Below are 22696 nucleotides of genomic sequence, written 5' to 3'. Positions count from 1 at the left end.
CGCAAAAAAATCAAAATTTTACAACATTGTATACTTTAATTTAGAAACTGCAAAACTGAATGCTCGGACATCGTGTCATATCAAAATTTCACTGAATAAATTCTAAATCTAAAATGTGCAAAACTTGTGGTTTATGAATCCGTGCTAAATTTAAATAAATCCTAGACATCGAGATTTTTGAAAAAACAAAAAAAAAATGAATAAAAATGCTTCTTTTCAGCTTTTAGATTTTTCGGTTTTCAATTTTTCGTCATTTTAATTTTGGATTTTTCAACTTGTAGATTCTCGATTTTTAGGTTTTTCGATTCTTTAATTCCTGGATTTTTAAAACTTTCGATTTTTCATTTTTTCAATTTTTGGCGTCTCTAATTTTCGATTTTTCAATTTCACAATTTTTTGATTTCTTCTTTGGTTTCCAGATTTTTCCATTCTTTGTTTTCTCAGTTTATTGAATTTTAGATGTTTCGAGTTTTGACTTTTTCAATTTTTCGATTTATCGGATTTTTAAGTTTAAATATTTCAATTTTGAATTTTTCGATTTTTCAAGATCTCGGCTTCTCGATTTCTCGATCTTTTGATGTTCCGATTTGTCGTTGTTTCAATGTTTCAATTTCGATTTGTAGGTTTTTCGATTTTTCGATCTTCCAATTTTTCGATTTTTCAATTTTTCGACTTCTAGGTATTCTAGATTTTTCGATTTTTTGATGTTTTAATTTCTCAACTTTTCAGTTTTTCAATTCTTCAATTACTCGATTTTTCCATTTTTCAACTTGTCGATTTTTTGATGTTTTGATTTTTCGATAGTGTAATTTTTCGATTTTTTAAATTTTAGATACATATTTCGATTTTCCAGTTCTTTGCTTTTTCTATGTCGGATTTTTAAATTTTAGATTTTTTGATTTTTTGATGTTTCGATTGCCCGATCTTTATATTTTTCGACTTTTCGGACCTCAGTTTTTCGACTTTTCAATTTTTAGATTGTTAAAATTTTTGGTTGTACGATTTTTCAAATAAATTTTTGATTATGACGTTCTGCCAAAATATCTGTATTATAGGATTTTTGAAGGATTAGAAATTTTAGAACGTCCAAATATTGCTCTTCTTTTTGTACCTCATTTAAATAAAAATTTATTCTTAAACTTTTAAATTAGAATTACAAATTGAGAAGTCCAGAATCTTCAATAATTTTGTAAAAATGTAATGATTTTCTGAAATGACGAAGCTTCGATATTAAAAAAAAAATTTATGACATTTTATAATTTAATTTAGAAACTTCAAACCGAATGCTCTGAAATCTTGCAAACGTTTTAAGATTATCGTGAGCCTAGTAAATTCTGACGAGGTCATCTCAAAATTTCACTTAATAAATACTAAATCTAAAATGCGCAGAACATGTAGTGTATGAATCCGTTTGAATTTTTTTATTTTTCATCTTTTAGATTTCTCGGATTTAAATTTTTCGATATTTTAGTTTGGGCTTTTTCAACTTGTCCACTCTTCAATTTCCCGAGTTTTCGGTTTTCGATTCTTCAATTTTTCGACTTTTAAAACTTTCGATTTTTCAATTTTTCAATTTTTGACGTCTGTAACTTTCGATTTTTCGATTTCTCAATTTCTTGATTTATGTTTTGATTTCTCGATTTTTCGGTTTTTCGATGTTTCAATTTTTCGTTTTCTCAGTTTATTGAATTTTAGATGTTTCTAATTTTCAATTTTTGGATTTTTAAGTTTAAGACCTAATTCGCAATTAACTTTTAATTGAGGTTCGTCGCTAGGCAACGTGCAGGTTTTAACCAATCACGGGCTCATATACCACATTTTAATCCTGTGTTAAATTAATCGAGGATTAAATATTTAATTCGCTTTTCTATAAAACGGCCCTAAATGTTTCAGTTTCGAGTTTCCGATTTAGGTTTATTTCGATTTCTAAATTTTCGATTGTTCGACATCTCGATTTCTCGATTTCTCGATCTTTTGATGTTCTGATTTCCGTTTCAATGTTTCAATGTTTGTCGGTTTTTCAAGTTTGCGATTTTCCAATTTTTATTTTTCACTTTTTTGACATTTCACTTTTGAGATTTTTCGATTTCTCGATTTTTCAGTTTTTCGATTGTTCAATTTTTTTACTTTTTAAATTTTAGATTTTTCGTTTTTTTGAAGTTTCGATTTTTCAAATTTTCGATATTTTAAATTTGAGATCATTCTCGATTTTTCGATTGTTCAGTTCTTTGATTTTTTACTTCAATTTTTAGAATTTTTAAATTTTAGATTTTTGTTTTTTTGATGTTTTAGTTGCTCGATCGACTTTTCAGATCTCGATTTTTGGGTTTTTCAATTTTTGGATATTTAAAATTCGAGGGTATAAAACAAAAACCCGATGAGGAAGAAAATTCGAAACAAAATTACAATTATATATTTAACCAGTTTTTGCGCAGTCAGGTTTGTCCACAAAGTAAAGCACTCAGGAAACTCAAATACCTGGGAATATTGTGGTTGTGTGTGGTTGTAGGGAAGGACAAATTGATTGTGTTAAGATTAAATGGTCCTGAACATAAAAGTAGTTTTTCGTATTACCTTACCTAATTTTCGTTCTATGCCCTGGATTTTTTTATTTCTCCATTCTTTAATTTAGCGATATTTTCATGTTTTAGTTTCTGTTGTTCGATTTTTCGATAGTTTTTTTAGTTTCTCAGTTCTTCAATTTTTCGACTTTTTAGATTTTCGATTTTTCGATTTTTTGATTTCTCGATTATATCCAAAAATTGAAAAATCGAAATTTTGATTCTTCAATTTTTCCATATTTTAATTTCCGCTTTTTTAAATTTTAGATATTTCAATTTTTCAATTCTTCAGTGTTTCTGTGTCAATTTTTCGAATCCTTAAATTTTAGATTTTTTGATGTTTCGATTGTTTGATCTTCATATTTTTCGACTTTTCGGATTTCGATTTTTCGGTTTTTCAATTTTTAGATTTTTAAAATTTTTGATCTTCCATATTTTAATTTTCGATTTTTTTAAATTTTAGATATTTCGATTTTCTCCAATTTTTCTATCAATTTTTCGGATTCTTAAATTCTAGATTTTTTGATGTTTCGATTGCTTGATCTTCATATTTTTCGACTTTTCGGATCTCGATTTTTCGGTTTCAATTTTTGGATTTTTAAAATTTTAGAACATGACGTTTTGCCGAAATATCTATATTATAGGATATGTTTCAAGTATTGGAAATTTTAGAACTTCCAAATATTGCTCTTCTTTTGGTACCTCATTTAAATAAACATCTATTCTTAAACTTTCAGAGTTACAAATTGGGAAATCCAGAACCTATTTTTCAAAAATTCTAAACACGAAAGATTCAGAAATGTTAGAAAACGAAGGCCGCTTAACATATCTTTTAAAGAATTTTCTAAGATGTGAATTGATTTCACTAAGAATCAAAACTGACTAAAATTGACTACTTAAGTGATTTTAATAATTGTTGTAAATGGTGTGAGTCGTTCTTGATTTAATTAATAAAATAAATTAAAATCGTCAAAATACAATGAGTCTATAAATTATCATTTATGATTCCATTCATAGTTTTTGGATTTGTTGATACAGGGTGACTCAAAACAATTAATGAATGTGTGAATTTATTTTATTGAATAAATCGAATACATACTTCGAAATCTTGCAGACGTTTTAAAGTTATCATAAGCATGGTAAATTTTTGATCAAAATGTATTTGCTCATCCCCCCTAAAAAATTGATTTTGCTGAATAAATCCTATCTTAAATGTGCAAAAAATTCTATTACTTGTGATTTATCACTGCATTAATATTTTTTAGATTTGCTTATACAAGATGTCTCAAAAAAATGAATGACTGAATTAATTTATTTTATTGTTTAACTCAAAAATTACAAAGCTGAATACTTGTAGTTATTGTAAGCATGGTAACTTTTTAGTCAAAGTGTACAACTTACAACCAATTTTTTGATTTATCGATTGATCAATTTTTCAATTTTTGGGTTTTGGAATTTTTCAATTTTTCGATATTAAATTTCTCGATTTTTCCAATTTTTCATTTCTCGATTATTTTATTTTTCGATTTCTCTATTTTCCAATATTTCAGTTTTACGATTTTTCAATTTCTCGATTTTTCCGTCCCTCGATTTTTAAATTTTTCGATTGTTTAATATCCCAGTGTTTCGTGTTTCTAAATTTTTTAATTTTCTATCAATCGATTTTTGATTTTTCGATTCCTCGAATTTTCGACTTCTCGACTTTTCGACTATTAGATGTTTTGATTTTTCGATATTTTGAGTTTCCCATTTCTCGATTACTCAATTTTTCCCTGTTTCGGTGTCTCGACTTTTCAATTTTTCGATTTTTATAATTTCGATTGTTTCTCAACTTTTCGATTTTTCGATTTTTTAAGTTTCCCCTATCTCAGTTTTTTGATGTCCCAGTTTTGAGATTTTTCAATTTTCTATTCTTCAATTTTTCTTCGATTTTAAAATTTTCCGATATTCGAGTTTTACGATTTTTTAATTTTCGAATATTCGATTTCTAATTAATAATTTTTTAATATTACAGTTTTGGGTGTTTCTAAATTTTCGATTTTTCGATCAATTGATTTTTCGATTTTGTGATTTTTCGATTTTTCCATTTGTGACTTTTCCGACTTCTCGACTTTTCAGTTTTTCGATATTTCGACTTCTCCACCTTTTGACTATTAAATTTTTCGAGTTTTGGATATTTTGATTTTCACCGTTCTCCATTGCTTAATTTTTCGATGTATCAGGCTTTTCAATTTCGCGATTTCCCAATTTTTCCATTTTCATATTTTCAATTCTTCCTCGACTTTTCGATCTCTCGATTCTTCCTCAACTTTTCGATTTCTCGATTTTGCAATTTTTCGATATCTCAGTTTTTCTTTATCAATTTTTGGGATTTTCCAATTTATCGATTGATCGAATTTTGGGATTTTTCAATTATTATGATTCTTCAATTTTTTATTATGTTAATTTCTTCAATTTCTCGATTTCTCCTTTTTTTAATTTTTCGGTTTTTGATGTTTCAATTTTTTTGGTTTCTTAATTTTAGAAATTTCGATTTCTCGTATTTTGATTTTTCGGTTTTTCGAAGTTTTAATTTTTTGGTTTTTAAATTTGTAAATTTCCCAGTTTTATCATTTTTCGATTTTTCAAATTATCCAGATTTCGATGTTTCGATTTTTAGATTTTAGGTTTTTCAATTTTTTGACTTAAAAACTAAAGAATGGAAAAACTGAAAATCGAAAAATAAATAATTGAAAATTCGAAAAGCAAAGAAATTAAAAAGTCTAAGAACTTAAGATGTAAAAATTGCAAAATCGAGAATGCGAAAATTCGAAAGTATCAAAAATCGAAAAACTGAAAAAAGCGAAAGTCGAAAAATCGGAAAAGAAATTAACTGAAAATTCGAATATTGAAAAATCGAAAATTCAACGAATCAGATCAGGTTAGGTTAGATCGAAATTAAAAAAATTCGAATATCGAAAGAACTTGATAAATGGAATATATTTCGGGGGATAATTTTGATAATTTTCAAAATATCTCTTTTTGTTACTTTCCCTTCTAGAATTTCGATATTGTTATCTTTGGAATGTTATTTAGCATTGTCCATAACTACCATCGAATTTGGCGGTAAAGAAGTCAATAGCTGTTCCCGAAACCAGGTCTCATCCTAGTAAATTATTTTTTTATTTTTAACATCCTTGCATAATTTTAAGGCTAAAACGTGTTACTAAAAACAAAATTAATCTAATATTAGTCATAATAATCAGTGTCTATGATTAATTTACATTTACAGCAGCTTCTACTTTAGCAGTTAATTCTCAAGTAGCAATGTGCTCTGATAAATTACATATCATCAAGGGATAATTATAATTCGTGCAAAAACGTTTAAAAGCAAAGTCAAAAGGTTTTTTAGCGTATTTTCTATTACTTGTTGCCTTCTGTGTTATTAACAAGTTCTTTTTTCCTAGAACCAGTCATACATTTCAACTCTATAATTAACCATAAAAGAGTCGTTTTTGCTAAGAACTCGTGCATCTATAAATCAGAGTAGTTCTAAAGGCAAAGTTGCGGAATTTCTGTTTATATCATTTTTGAACCTAACCCCTCACCCTCACATATATAAGTATAACCCTATTCTTCGTGCCAGTGTTCATTTTAAACTGTTTCAACTCTATTTTTGGATATGCGGTAAATTCTCATTGTAAAAATAGACAACCCTTTTTTGTAATTCGGTCATAACGTATTATAAGCAGCTGCTTTTCCTACATAAATTTCCCCGCTTGTTCAACTTCCCAGACTTTACGCATAATTTTCCGAAATTATTAGTCACTGTTTCGCCTCCCACAAAGTAAAAACTAACGACCTCGCGTCTCGCACTTCAAAAAAGACGAAAATACAACAAATCAACCAAAATTTTCACCAACTTAATGACATTTCTTTACAGATTCGCGACTATTAAACGCATCCGACATCATCAATCTCCCGTCACGGTCAGTCAACCTGAAATCCGAAAAGACTACCCGCTCAAAAATCGCCTATTTTTATTTATGTTGAAAAAAGTTTGGCGAACCCGGGATTTTTTATTACCTTCCGTATTTTTTCTTTTATCAACAATCGCCGATTTCCGCACACATGGCCATGAAAGCGAGCGCCAGACGCGACTGGGAGGCGATTAATTTCGGTTTAGCAGCTCGGTTCAACGATTTTTTTCATAAAAACAACTTGAAATTTTATCAAAATAAATAAGATTTATTTGAAGCAGTTGCACGTTGGTGTAATTTCAATGTCAGGATTATTGGTACAAGCGGTTGGAATTATTTGGGTTCAAAGGAAATCGAACGTTTTTACTATCTTAAGTATGCGATATGGTGAAGGTTTTACGTAAAGTATAGAGCAGTTTCCGTGAAATAAAAATAATTACTATTATACTGCAGAAAAAATAAATAAACGAATCTCGAAAGTTCAAATAATGTATGCAAAAGAGCGTATTTTCCAATAAAAGTTCAAGTAATATTTTTGACGTTATTGATTTTTTGATGAGGATAAATGTGTTATTTTGACATGTAGAGTGTACACGTAAATCATAATATGTATTACACTTCCTCTATAATTATTTTAGGATAAATAAATAAATGTTTTTTAGATAGTCGAGGAATTTAAATAAAAATGTTATTCATTTTTTGACAACTTTCGTAAACAGTTCTAAAAATTAAATCAAGCTGTATGTACTTACATTTTTTAAAGACGAATTCAACAACTTTGGAGCCAATGAATAACTGCATTTTATTTCTGTGATCTCTAAATCAATGTTAATATCTTGCCAAAATATGCAAGAAGGTTATATAATTTCTATAAAATTTAAAACTGTTGGGAGATTTACTTAACATTATTATATAATAAATATGTAGTAATAATAATAAAAATAAAGTAGTAGTGTTAATTGATAGTAGCAGTTTCAGACAGACTGATATAATTTAGCAACTTACATTTTCGTATTCCATCTACTATCAAACGCCAAAAAAATACTCACCAAAATGGCACTGCTGCAGTACTTCTCTTAGTTCTATATCTAATAAAAAGGAAGTGTTCGGATAGCTTCAGCTAAACAGTTTGATTTAAAAAAATTACATCTGGAATGTTGTTTACGCAGAGTTTCATTAACATCTCCATCACACACATGTCAAAACGCTAACACCAATTTATTTGTTGTTTCAAGTTTAAGGTTTGATTTCACGAAAAATAATTAAATTCGGTAATATTAAAATGTTCGAGATTTTTTTTAATATCCTCCCTATGAAAAATCATTTGATGTGTTTCAGCGATTTTCTTGACGTTTTATAGCTCCTGAAATATGAACAAGTAGATTTCCTGTTTCCGTCTGTTGGCTATTTTATTACACGTATCTAATCTCCGAAATTACTAAACCGACCTGCACAGATAGATCGAGAGCTAGCGGCTGGCCAAATTTTGTTGGTTTATCCCCACCGACAGTTTGATGACGTCATCTTAAAATTTTACGTAGTAAATGTTTTTTAAAACTTATAAAATAATAGACTTCTATACTTATGATGGTTTAGAATTCGTCTTGATTTTTTACCCTAGACATCCAAATTTTAAAAAAAAGCCAAAATTGTATGACAACTTGTTCAATTTAACTTTGAAAATGCAAAATCGAATACATATGTACTTTGAAATTTTTCAAACGCTTTAAGATTATCGTAAACATTATCAATCACTAAATTTAACTGTTTATCTCAGCGAAAAACTTGATGAGATCATCTCAAAATTTTCCTTACTTTTACTTCCCTAGCGTAAGCGACGAAAGTATTGCAATAGGTCTCCCGTTTCTGTCTGTCTGTCTGTCTATCTGTCTGTCTGTCTGTGTCTGTCTATCTGTCGTCTGTTCGAAATTTTATCAGATAGATAATCTCCGAAACTACTAGACTGATTGTCTATTAAGAGTATCATGTAGAAGGTAAAACGCTAACCAAAATTTGGATAGTCATCTCCAGTAACCGTTTGATGACGTCCGCTCATTATATGGCATAATTAACTTTACCCATTTTATATGAAATAATATACTCCTGTACTTGTAGTTTATGAACCCGCCATGATTTTATAACCTAAGGATTCAGATTTCCGTAAAAAAAATAAAAATTTTACAACATAATTTAATTTAGAAATTGCGCTCTGAATCTTGTCATTTCAAAATTTCACTGAATAAATTCTAAATCTAAAATGTACAAAACTTATGAATCCGTGTTAAATTTAAATAAATCCTAGGCATCGAGATTTTTGAAAAAAAAACAAAATGGAATAGAAATGTTTCTTTTCATCTTTTAGATTTCTCGGTTTTCAATTTTTCGTTACTTTTATTTGGGATTTTTCAACTTTCGATTTTTCAATTTTTGACATCTCTAATTTTCGATTTTTCGATTTCACATTTTCTTGATTTATGTTTTAGTATCCCGATTTTTCCATTATTTGTTTCCTCGGCTTATTGAATTTAAGATGTTTCGAGCTTTTAATTTTTCAATTTTTCGATATATCGGTTTTTTAAGTTTAAATGTTTCAATTTCGAATTTTTCGATTTCTCAATTTTTCGATTTTTCGACATCTCGGTTTCTCGATTTCTCGTTCTTTTGATGTTCTGATTTCTCATTGTTTCAGTGTTTCAATTTCGATTGGCGGTTTTTCAATATTTCGATTTTCCAATTTTTCGATTTTTCAATTTTTTGACATTTCGTTTTTGGGATTTTTCAATTTCTCGATTTATCAGTTTTTTGATGATTTGAATTTTCAGTTCTTCGCTTTTTCTATGTCAATTTTTCGGACTTTTAAATTTTAGATTTTTTAGTTTTTTGATGCTTCGATTGCCCGTTCTTTATATGTTTCAACTTTTCGGACCTCAATTTTTCGGTTTTTCAATTTCTAGATTTTTAACATTTTTGATCTTTAAAATTTTTAGTTTTAGTAATCTTTTTGGTATTACAGTAATTATGACCACGTTGAGAAAAAAATCTGAATTATTAGATTTAAACTCTTCGTATTGTTTAATGGGAGAAAATGTTCACTTTTTTTTGTACTTTCTTGTACTATCTGTACATTAATATTAGAAACTAGTTTTAAAATATGTACCAAGGTATATTACAATATTACATAAGATATACAGATATACACACGTATAGAAATAGAGAAAAAGAGCAAAATTGTAAGTTCTTTGACATCCAAAAACCAAAATTATTTTGAAACACATACAGTGTTCTAGGGTAACACACAACTTAGTTTTTCAAATGGAATACCCTGTATATTTTTATCTATATTTTCGAAATTCTAATGTAACGTTGCCAAGTTATTCCAATTTTCTTGAATTTTTTAGGAATTAAAGGGTTCACAAAAAAATCACAGCAGGGTTATTTTTAAAACCTGGATTACTATATTTTGTCGAGAGATAAATAAAAATAAGGGCTTTATTGTGGTGTAAATTAAATGTGGTTTTAGTATACAGAGTGTTTATAAAAAAATTAAAAGTAACAATTTGAATTTCAGTTTTTTTCAAATGACAGATTCCGAAATTTTATTATTGCGTCTGATTCTGTTTTTTAGGTTTCCTAGTATTTACTATATTTTTTAAAGTTGATAGTTATTTAGATTTTTTACTGTTTTAAAGAACACATCGATGTATTGAAAGAAAGAGAACAAAAAAATAGATAATAGTAATACAATACCGAGTGTTTTTTGTTCTATTTGAAAAAAACTGAAACAACGAAATTTCAAAAATAAACTATGGTTATAATATCTAGGAAAAAGGTAATAAGAATGTGTAAAAATGTATAGGGTATTCTGTGTAAAAAAAAACTAAACTGTGTGCTATGCCCTGAAAAGAAAACACTCGGTATAGTAGAAGATAATTTTAATGAATGCTACTCAAATAGCCGTACAACTTTAGTTCGTAGATTTCTTCTATATCTAGTAATTAATGAGACTGTACATACAAATATATACAGGGTGAGTCACTAAACGCGCGTTCCTTAAAAATTAAAAAAGTCAAACGCCAAAGGTTGTACGGTTCTTTGAGGAAAATACTCTAAAATCAAAATATATTTACTTATCCCCTCCAAAAAATTGATGACGTCAGCTCAAAAGTTTGCCGAATAAACCCTATCTAAAATGTACAAAATATGATGTGTGTACTTGTGATCATTTCATTCATATTTTTTGGATTTGCGTATACAGGGTGACAAAAAAATTAATGAATGCATGAATTTATTTTATTGATTTAATCAGGAACTACAAAACCGAGTGCTTTGAAATCTTGGAGATGTTTTAAAGTTGTCATAGGCATGATAAATTTATAGTCAAAATGTATTTGCTCACCCCCCCTAAAAAATTGATGACATCACCTCAAAATTTTGCTGAATAAGTCCTATCTTAAATGTGCAAAATATGATGAGTCTGTAGTTGTGATTTATCATTCCATTCATATTTTTTGGATTTGCATATACAGGGTGACTCAAAAAAAATTAATGAAAGTGTGAATTTATTTTATTGATTTAATCAGGAACTACAAAACCGAATGCTTTGAAATCTTGGAGATGTTTTAAATTTATCGTAAGCATGGTAAAATTTTGATCGAAATCTATTTGCTCATCCCCCCTAAAAATTTGATGACAAAGCGCGTACCTTTATTTATCCTCCTACAAAATATTGTAAGACTTACTTTAAAAATAACACTATTGCGATTTTATTTGTGAACCGTTCCATTGGCAAAGAAATTCAAGAAAATTGGAATAACGTGGCAACGTCGCATCTGAATTTCAAAAATAAACAATATTTATAAAACGTAGGGAGAGGCCAACTATGGCCTACTAGATATCAAACATTAATAAAAGCCCTTTAGAACAGTTCCAGCATCCATTATATACAGGGTTATGATAAAAGTAATGCAGAAAATTCATAAAAAGCGTAGCATTTGTTTTCGAAAAAAAGTCAAAAACCTGTCAAGCTTTTTATTGTCCTCTACATCTTTTGACATATGTCAACAAAATTTTACGTCAAATTTGTAAAAGTTATGACGTCATCATTGATTTTTTTTTAAATAGGAAGGTATAATTTTGATACTTTAATTGATAAAGCTTATTTTTCTGCATATGAAAATGTAGTCTGATGTAGGAGTTGCAAAATAAAAAAAAATGAGAAAATTAACAGCAAACAAAATAAACTTGATTGTAATTATAAACAATACGTTGGAGTAAAAATTTATGCTACAGAAATTGTTCAAACTGTTCCCCATGCATTATCCGGCACACGGTAGACCTGATTGACGGAATTTTTAATACTCTGGGGACGAATTTGTGCTTTCAAGTCGTCTAAATTATCGGTATTTTATTAAAGCACTTAAGAAACTGACAAAAGCGATTTTCTTTGACAGGTTTTTGTTCTAATTTTTAGTTATTTGGATTTCATTTTGTTTTATGTTCATCGCATGTTTATTTCATTTTTTTATTACGCAATCCCAACATCAAGCTACATTTTCATATGTAGAAAAATGAGCTTTATCAAATAATCTGATCAAAATTATAGCATTTCATTAAAAAAAATTATTAATTAATTTTTTTTAACAAGTGTCAAAAGATGGAAACGAAAATGAAAAGCTTGACATATTTTTGCATATTTTTTAAAAACAAACACTGCGCTTTTTATGAATTTTGTGCATAACCTGTATACGAAGGAGATATGTAAGCGAATAAATAAAGTAACATACAATTATTCAAATTAGGAACTAGTTAAAGTGAAGACGCTAATAAAAAACCAAAAAAATTTACCGGCAGTAATTCCTTAAAAATATTAACTCATTTCTTTCAAAAGCAAGGTCTCTCACATTTATCAACACATCAAATCCCTCAAAAGAACTCAGCGTTGTTTATTATTAGCACCGATGTGAATTATTACCACCTTTGTGACTTACACACCAATTACCGCGTTTCTATTATTACAATTTAACAATACCAAATCACGCCTAATGAGACTTTATACAAATTAAACAATTTGTTCTTTAAATAGTCGCTCGACCCTTGTCGGCAGTTCTCGACTTAAGCCGCGGCGACGCCGAGGGCGCTAAGCGCCGGAATCCACGTTTGACTTAGTGGTTAGAATAGTGCGAGGTTAGACTCTACAATTTTATCGATTTCGTGCTAGTTTTTTTAATTGGTGTTTCCATTTTCGTTTCGTGTTTGTGTTGAATGATTTTGCGCTTATCTACCCGCCGACGTTTCGTCCGATTGGTTTCTTCAGGTTCCGAGTCATAGCGTGTGCCATGTAAACTTAACCGGTTTTGGCTACTAATTGCACTGACTAATATGCTGAAAGTGAAGTGATCTATTTTCAAATAATGAGCAGCTACAGAAACTACGTAAGTGTTTTTGAAAAAATGATTGGCGGCTTTTTGTAATTTTCGGTGACATTGAGATGCTAATAAATACATCAGTTACATAAAGGTGGAATCTTGGCGCAAAGCAATGATAGTTTTGAGTTTTTTTGGATTTGGGAGTTTGTTGGGAAACCGGTTTGACTGGTTTTTTATGGGGGATTTAGAGTGCGTTGGTGTGATCAGCTGTTTGGAAATGATGTGCCAGGCGAAGCAAATAATGGAAGTTAGTGTGAGGAAATTTCAATTTTATGTCTGGACTTGTCCAAACAGAGTTGCTACTATAACATAAATTTGGGGGCAGAGAGGAAAATTGACCTAAATAGAACATTACACACGCTGTTTGTGCGTTGTAAATTTGGCGCTACGCGGAAATTGTTTTCTGAAACTCACACGAAATGGTGTAAACTAAGCATAGATTTCACAAAAATAGACTCTAATGTCTTCTGTAAAATCCGTTTTAAAAAAACATTTTTAGAATGCATGGAGACCCACGTTTTATGGGGTCTGGAATAAACATGTTATTTGCAAAACTCAAAGTTGTTGCGATTATGTGCTTCAGCGACATTTTATTTCTGTCGTCACTTATTCAGTGGGTGTTTGTTTTTGGTGGAGCTGCTTATGCACTAGCTACACATATTTTAAAGGTCAAAGATATTAAAAAAAAACACTGGAAAGGTTGCAAGTTATCTACTAAACATTAAAATCCTTACAAGAACATGAGAAAAATACAAATCAAACGTTCCATTGAAATGTTTAGTAGTAATATTTTGTTGTTTAATTGTTGTTTTAAATTCACTATAATGAAACTAAAAGAAGAGAACAAGGAGTTGTGGCAATACTTCAAAATCGGAAATTAGAAAATGTCATATTCTTCCATTTCTTTTTTTTTTAACAAATACCTTGGATTGTTTAATAATGAAGATAGGCTTGTATTCTAGTTAGATATCGAAGGCTGAAAAGTAAAGAACTCCCTCTTTGATAGGTATTCTTCTCACGGATGCAAAATAACACCTACGTAAGAAATAAGAGCTAAAACAAATTTGCGCTGTATTGAAGTCGGTTACGTGATCCACACAAAGTTAGAATTTGTTACTTTTCTTCTACTAATATCCTGATGGAGTGAAAGCATAATCAATATTGTCAACACAGACAGGCCTGAATAGGTAGGGGAGAAGGATATCTAAATATCTATCATGTCAGTGATTAATATAGTATACATTTTAAAATTAGCCCTCAGAAAATGGCAGTTTTTGATCATAATAAGTTTGTCAATTTCTTAATCGGAAGGTAAATTCATTTGTTGTTCTTGTGACGGGCACTTAATAAAGAAGGGTTATCTTTATATTTATTTATTTATTTATTTTATTTTATTTTATTAAATAATTTTATATTAACAACATACATAAAAAACAACAATAACAACAAGAATAACAATAGTGTAAAAAAACCTGAAGGAAAAAGACACACTTAGGACTTTTGTGAGCCAGATTTCAGTGACTCGTGCCGGTTCGATGGACAACCACATGTTAGGGTCAGGTCTCCAAATAGATCTAAGCACGATTTAGTTTAGCACAAGGTCTTAATGTTACCAAAATGAAACAATACATTGCTGTTCGGGTATTCTTAGAACTACCAGTACGAAAGAAAGTCTGCAGAAAGAATCACGATTTCTCAAAATCAAAAGTTTCCGTATTTGACTCTTAATTTTCTCTTCGGTCTTCTGATTTGAGCTCGAAGTTAAATTTTAGATCACACTTTGTGTTTATTGTGATATTTGGGAAAACGAATGTTAAAAATTGGTCGAAGGAAGTATAAATGAAACATATCCAACTCCTTCGAAAAATTGTAAAATTTGATTTTGCAAATTTAATTTCTTTACTCCTAGAAGCTAGAATAAAGATATGTATGTAATGTTAAAATAAATGTAAAGAAGCGTGTTACGGGCATGTTTAAAAAAGTTTTTCGTTTATAAAATTTTGTGATGACGTCGTCAATATTTTTGCAAGCACAAGTATATCAATTTGCATCGGTGGAGTGTAATAATAACAGTATTGTATTTTCAAATTTTCTGGAAAATGGAGTGACTCGTTCCTGGTTTAATCAATAAAATAAATTGACTCGTTCATTTTTTTTGAGTCACCTGTATAAGCAATATATTATACATTGCTTTTTTTTCTTAATATGCGTACTAGTGTTTGAACAACACGATACTCAAAAACATTTTTTAATTTCTTGTAAAGAATGAAGTATTTTGCAGTTAAGCTCCGCCCTCCTGGTTCACATTGAATAAAAAAAATCATCACAATTGCGATAGGGCGGGTGGGCGGGCATACATTTTGCCTTTTGGTTTTGATATATGTAGACTTCTTTTCACAACCTAACACTTAAAACATGTTTAAAATAGAAAATTGGTATAAGGAAATATCGATTTTACATTTAGGCTCCGCCCCATGATTCAAAATCCATATTTCCTTGCAAAATGTATCATTTTAACCATGTTTTAAGTTTCTTGTTATGCAAACATGGCTATGTATATCAAGAAAATAAAGGCAAAATATAAGCCCCACCCACCCGCCCTGTCGCAATTGTGATGATTTTTTTTATTCGTCGTAAGCCGAGGAACGAAGCTTAATTGTAAAATCCTTATTTTTCTACGAGAAATTACCATGTGAAATGTGTTCTTCAGTTATCGTGTTATACAAAGAAAACTAAATGTACTTATTAATTAAAAAATAAAACAAGAAGATAAGCCCCACCCATCCGTCTCATTCGTGACGAATTTTTCACTAGTTATTAGACCGAGGGGTGGAGCGTAATTGAAAAACCAATGTTTCCCTATACAAATTTACCATTTTAAACATGTTTTAAGTTTCTTGTTGTGATAAGATGACTATGTATATTAAGAAAAAAAAGGCAATATATAAGCCTCGCCCACCCGCCCTCTCTCAATTGTGAAGATTTTTTTTATTCGTCGTGAGCCAACACTTGGAATATATCCTAGATTTTTTTTGTAATTTTTTTATTGCTTGCCTATAAAATATAAAAAGTTAAAATTAACCCCGCCCACCCACCCGTCTCCATTTTAGTGATTAATTTTATCTGCTTTGAATAAAACTTGTCGCTAGAATGACAAGAGGGCGGGTGGGTGGGGTTAGTACTTCCTAAGATACTACTGTATAAGCAATTCTAAAAAATATGAATGGAATTTACAAGTAGTTTTGTACATTTGCGAGAGGATGTATTCGACAAAATTTTGAAATTTTTGGAGGGGATAAGCACATATATTATTAAAAATTTACCATGCTCACAATAACTTTAAAATGTTTTGCAAGATTTCAGAGCATTCGGTTTTGCAAATTTTAAAGTTAAACTGCGAAATATTGTTATACAATTTTGATATTTTCCCCAAAAATCTGAATGTTTAGAGTGAAAACTCAACACGGATTCATACACCACAAATGCAAAAGTATCTTATTTTATAAAATTAGAAAAAAATATTATTGTAAATTTTTGAGATGACGTCATTCGATTTGGTAGTCAAATTTTTGTGACCGTTTTACCATTTACATGATATTCCTAATGTTCATCCAAAATCCGATAACAATCGGCTCAGTAGTAAAAATCCGGACAGACGGCAGACAGACAGACGAAAACGGGAGACCTATTTTTTCGTACTATAGGGGTCATGAAAAGTCGAAAAAACATAATAGTAGGGAATTCGCCTATAGACTCGATTACAATACTTCCTTAGCTTACGCTCAGAAAGTAAAAATTACAAAATAGTTTATATTGCGACACAAAAATGTGCAAAAAGTCAGTTTTATACTTTAATCGTACTAAAATTATTAAAAAAAAAGTGTAACAAAATGCAAGAATCAACAAATTATGTATCCTTTTTCCCTTAATTTTTTCTTGTCGGTGAAATTTTTAATTAAATGTCGAAAGAACCATTAAACTAGGTTTAGTGGAAAAGTGTTATTTATATATAAATGTATATATGTACTTATAAAAATTGGTCTACGGGTATTCAGACAGAATTTTCTTCTCCTTTGAAATCCAGTTCAACAAAATCCAGTTATTTCAAAAAAATGTAAAATTTGATTTTGCGAATCTATAAAAAACTGTATATAATACCAATCAAGCGTAAGAAAAAAAATTACCCATGAGGAGATCGAACAGGCGACCACTACGTTATTATAGTTTTGGAAATTTCATTCTACCCTATAAAATTTTATTGACAATGACGAGGCGGACAGTAGTATAATGGTAAGAAATATTTATGGCTGACATCAGTTCACCAGAATTTGTCGGAGAACATTTAGCAGGTAGTTGTACTCATAAATTAAGTAGGGATTACCGGCACCCGACAACTTTAAGTTGTAAATATCTCTTGCTATTGTCTCTTGCTAGGTCTCGTTATTGACAATAAAATTTTATATGGTATTTTATAGGAATGAAATTTCCAAAACTATAGTTCGATGCGATTAGCAAGTCATTTTAGCGCAATGTTCGAGTTGCTCCTGTACTGATATAGAATCCTATTAATATATAATTTGAATTTTTTCTAAGAAAATATGGATATCTAGGACAAAAATTCAAAGCGGATTCATAGCCACAATACAAGGGTATTATATTTTATAAAAGTTAAATGGTGTTTACAGTCCATCAGTTGTTATAAGAATTTCATAGTCTTGTATTGTAATTAGATCACTAAAAGCATACTGATAAAATTTTATGACATAATTAGGATTATTTAGTTGACATTGCCGAATCAGCTTTTCGCATTAGGGTCCTTGTAAACTTGTAAGCCATGTCACGTGTCTACAGAATTTCCTATGTTGGCCCAACCAGACGGTCTTTGGTGGTCGTACCTGTATCATTTATGGTTTTAGAGTTTTGCGGGTTGAGTTCTTTGACTAAAGTTGTAAAATATTATTAGTACGTATTTAAAGGGATCTTAGTATAAAACTGTAACAAATAATACTTCTCAAACGTTACTATTTTTGTCTCACTTTCTCTCATTGCGGTTGAGATGGTATTGTCTTTCCAGTTTAAAGTGGTTTTTATGATAGGCGAAGTTGATGGTGGGGACAATGGAGTAAATCCCTAGCCATAAATAAAAAAGTGGTTGGTTTCTTACAGGGCCGTACTTTGTTATTCATATTGTCCGGCGTGGGGTAATAATGGAGTGATAATGTTTATTTTCTTGTCATAAAAACCACTTTAAACTGGGAACACTATACGTATTGCCTAGCATTTTAGGGGCGGTCCTAAAGATTTACCGGAACGTTCGTGCAAAGCAGAAGTTCTCAAATAAAAAACTGTTTAACTTGAAAAGAAGATGTCTAATGCAACAGATAAAATGCAAATTTTGAGATACATAACTGTTTGAGAACCTCTGTCAAATTTCGGGTATCACTCCAACAGTGGAGCTATGTGTTTTCTCTCTCGCACATCAGTTAAAATGAGATAGCGCTTTGTTGTTCTTGTTTCTCACAGCATAACGCAAAGCATCGGTGGTGGAAAAAACGAGAATGAGTTTTACGATATCATGTAAAAAATAAAACAGATGGACTGTACCAAGCCTAACTTTTAGGTGATTTCTTCAAATAATTTGTGATGATGACTAGACAAATTTTGGATAGCATTTTACCATCTATATGATATTTCTAGCATACATATAAAATTTCACACTAGGGGTCATGAATTGTCGAGAATCACATGAAAGTAGTCACTCACCAGAAAGACGGTACTCTCCTAATTTATTTAAAAAAGGTGCTAAATATGTAGAAATTTACTTTTGCCTTTGTTCTTATTTCTTCCAATTTTTGATAAAACTGATGTCAATTACCTGGTTCATTTTTTTTAATCTCTTTTTTCTGTCCAATTTTGGTTCTGTTATCAAATTTTTTCTCTTTTTCCATATTTCTTTCCCCCTTTTTTGTCTACTTATACAAGGGGGAAAATTAGCCACTGTTGTCAGATTCATTGTGAAATTTTTTTAAAGTTTTTTGTAATACGTAGTATAAAATGAAAAAAAATTGCGGACACCGACACGATACTTCCAAAATTATTTTAAATGATAAAAGTCCAGTCGATTTCATGTGTCCTACAGTAAGTAGTGAATTTAAAACATAGTGAAATATCTAAAAGAAAAATTGAACTTTGAAGGCCTCTTCTACATTTGTACCCAAGGATTTTTTAAACTATTTTTTCTCTGCTCCATAAACAGACCTAACAACGTGTCACAGATTTAATTAATGCGCTATTTTTGAATGATCTTGTATATCTGACAATAATTTCCACGTCCGTAAGTACCTTAACAAAGAATTATTGTTTATACAAAATACATATGTCGGAATGTATCTATTCAAAAAATTATATTTACATTTTTCTTCCTTTCTAGTTTGTCCTTTTACTTCTACAAAAATCTTCTCTACAAGACATATTTTACTTCTCCAGCGTAAGCAAAGGAAATATAGGATCCATTTGACCAAAGTTGTTTTTTCGACATTTCCTAGTTGCTAGAATATGAAAAAATAGGTCCTCCATTTCCATGTGTCGTCTGACGTGACATCACATATTTTGCAATTTTTAGAACCGATTCACAGAAGCTCAATTAAATATTTGATTGTGATTAAATTTTTTACAGGGCATTAAAGAACCACGGGACCGACTACGCCAATCAGACTATAAACTGATATAAAATAATCCAAATAATGAACTTAAACAAAACAAAAAATATTTTTTTTAACATTTTCATTAGTTATTATTATTAAACAAATTAAGCATCCTTATTTGTGTGATTGTGTGCATTAATATACAGCGTGGAAACTATTTATGGAATAAATTCATTAATTGCAAAGCTAATGGTATTTGTCAAAAATGTTGGAACTAATTTTTATTTCTAATTACGTTTTTTTTTTAATGTATTCACTTTTGAGCTATAACGTCATTATATTTTTTATAAAAATATATATTTTTTGTTTCAGTTTTAGATAGTATCCTTAAGGACCTTTTTAACAAATCCTGGATACAAAAGTTTTTGAAATACACGTTTTATTTGGACAAAAAATATTATATGTGGATAAAAATCAAGAAACTTGTAAAAATGTCTTAAATAATAACAAAAAAAAATTGTCGAATTTTGATATTATCAAGAAATCAGCAACTTTTGACATGCTTCTAACTTTTTTTGAAATCATGTATGTACACCATTTGAATTGAGCGTTAAAATGTTATAATCTCAGGAACCCTTGAAAGTACGGTAACGAATGCAATCTATTAAAAAAAATCATATGACGTCATAACGCAAAAATAGGTGACGTCATGAACAAGTAAAGAAACTTAAAAAGAGAGTTATTACAATTAAAAATTGAATGATTTCAGCATTTCAGACAAATATCGATAGTTGTGAAATAGTCAATTTATTCAATGAATCGAGTTCACACTGTATATTCATGCATATTTTTCTCCTGCCATATACTATCTCACAATTTGTGTACCCTCTCCCTTCCCCTTAAAGGGTGACATAAGTTCTGGATGACCTGTTAAATTTCAAAAAATGTAATGTGAGAAAGGGATATCTAGGAAACATTTTCATCCCATGATTGTTTTTATTATTTATTAATATTTCGTTTTGTATACATATTTAATTTCATCATATTTTAATGTCTATGTTCTACAATATTCAAAATATTGTTGTTTTTAAAAGTAGGGTGTTTATTTCTTTTTCTCCTTCTTCAGCGTAAACTAATGGCTACTTTCAAGTTTTCTTCTTGACCCCCAAAAATGAGTATCAAAAATAGGTCTCCCGTTTTGTCTGTCTGTCTGTCGTTTTATTAGACAAATAATCTCCGAAACTAAAACTATTTTATTGTCAAATTTTATATTTATTTCAGCAATTTGATGACGTCACAAGTTTTGCTAGATAAATCTTATTTAATATGTTCCTATCTTTGTGGTTCGAAGCATGAAAATTAATTCTTCTACGGAACAACGAATTTTATCATTTTTATCCAAACATGTAAGTACTCGTGGAAATCGTGTTATCAAAGCAAATTTGTTAAAAAAGAGACCCTATTTTACAAATAAATAAATATAAAAAAGCACAAAGAGGACAACGGTTCAGCTTTCACACAATACAAATAAACATTCATTTGTGTCTTGTGAGATGTTGTGACAAACGTGAAACATACACGTAGTAATGCATTAAATATGCTGTGTTCACATAATTACAAAAATACTAAATAAATCTAATTTTAACATCTCGATCCCACCCTACATTAGTTATCCGGTGAATAACTCCGCTATTACAACCAGTTAAAACTTCCTTCCACTTAAACCCAACCCCCTAATATTTAAAGACACGTGTCAGGCAATAAAAATTCATCCACGTAACGCATGTGTTGGCACGACTTTCTCAATACCGTCTCCTTCAGAATATGATAATATGCCTTCGACACCTTCATCCCATCGAGCTATTTCAAGCCTCCAACTCTTTAAATTTTTAACAGATGTAGTCTGATGCGTCTCAGTCATCAACAAACGATTTTCAAGCAGCATTGAGTCGAAGACAAAAGCACAAATGAATATATCATTTTTTAGCATCAAAATCGTTACGTAATGCAAGACTTTCGTCTTTGCGAGTCCGACCAAAGTGCATAAGTCAAATCTCAAGATCAAAGCCTTAGCCACCACTTTGAGTATTTTAAGGACTGAAGTTAGCAGACTGTCAGATCGAGAGCGGCCACACATATTTTAGCGTCTGTACAAATAGGAGAAACATAAATAACTTCTTCAGACCGTGAGCGCGAACGCGAATTAATTGACAAGTTTAAGGGAGGATGTTGTAATATTTCCAGTGATAACAACTTTAATGACTTTTCAAAATTTTACGATGGTGCTTTTTACGAGCCGAATCTACGCCAATGGATTTATTGGACAGGATGTTGGTGTTTTATTGATGTTACGCTGCTTTGACGATTCGTCTAGGAGGTTTTGCTTCCACTAGGACAGAGTTTTATCTATTCGCGTGATCCCTGGGCTATTATTGTCAAGTGCAGGTTGTTACTCTTTCGTTCCTGGTCCAGGAGCTATTTTTGAAAGCTTTTTCAGAGAGCCTGGTCCATTAGGCGATAAATTGCAGACAGTCCGGCGTGCCCGATGAATTGTTCTCTGACAAAAATTATAGATCTGTGAGTGGCGAAGCTGCATCGGTTAAAAATAGCACACTGAATTTCTAGAAAGTAGCTAGAGTTAATTTAATTTTTAATGTACTCTGGTACTATAAAAAAATAGTATCTTAAGATACTAATTTTCGTAAAAATAACATTTTTGTTTTGCTTAAGATTCTAAATAACTTTTTTGTTATTGAATTTGGTTTGTAACGCTGTTGTTTGAATAGTCCCCTTGAGCATTTGTCTTGTCAAATATAACTCGACCTTACATTTTTTCTGACAAATGGTGTTACGATAAACTTACACTTTGTTACTTTTAGACACAAGCTTTAAATCCTTTCAAGGTATCCTGCTTTGGCAAACAAGAAGTTTTCAAAATTTTCCAACAAAAAGCACAATCTTATTTTATCTATAATCCAGGAAAATTTTAAACAAGTTTAGTTACAACATAGCAGACACAATTCGACAACTTAGAATTTTTGGGGAGATCTTACATATGTATGCGCCCTTTAGATAGAATTTGTTTGGCAAAATTTTAAGATGATGTC

General features: G+C 30.1%; 1 protein-coding gene across 3 annotated transcripts in view; it reads left to right on the top strand.

The window, feature by feature from the left end:
- The first annotated feature begins 12734 nt into the window (after window positions 1–12734).
- The window catches only part of Fhos (Formin homology 2 domain containing), a 279471-nt gene continuing 269509 nt past the window's right edge, over window positions 12735–22696 (top strand). For 2 of the 3 annotated variants that reach the window (XM_064054589.1, XM_064054590.1), the window contains exon 1: window positions 12735–12951. In XM_064054589.1, coding sequence (XP_063910659.1) covers window positions 12931–12951 — 21 coding nt within the window. In that variant the 5' untranslated portion in view covers window positions 12735–12930. The remainder of the gene's footprint in view (window positions 12952–22696) is intronic. The other variant, XM_064054591.1, reaches the window with a different exon arrangement.

This window comes from Zophobas morio, unplaced genomic scaffold, assembly GCF_036711695.1.
Source record: "Zophobas morio isolate AGI-343-1 ecotype UQ-CSIRO unplaced genomic scaffold, CSIRO_AGI_Zmor_V1 ptg000012l, whole genome shotgun sequence".
Taxonomy (NCBI): Eukaryota; Metazoa; Arthropoda; class Insecta; order Coleoptera; family Tenebrionidae; genus Zophobas; species Zophobas morio.
The sequence above is the reverse complement of the archived record's forward strand: the minus strand, read 5'-3'. Positions and strand labels throughout refer to the sequence as shown.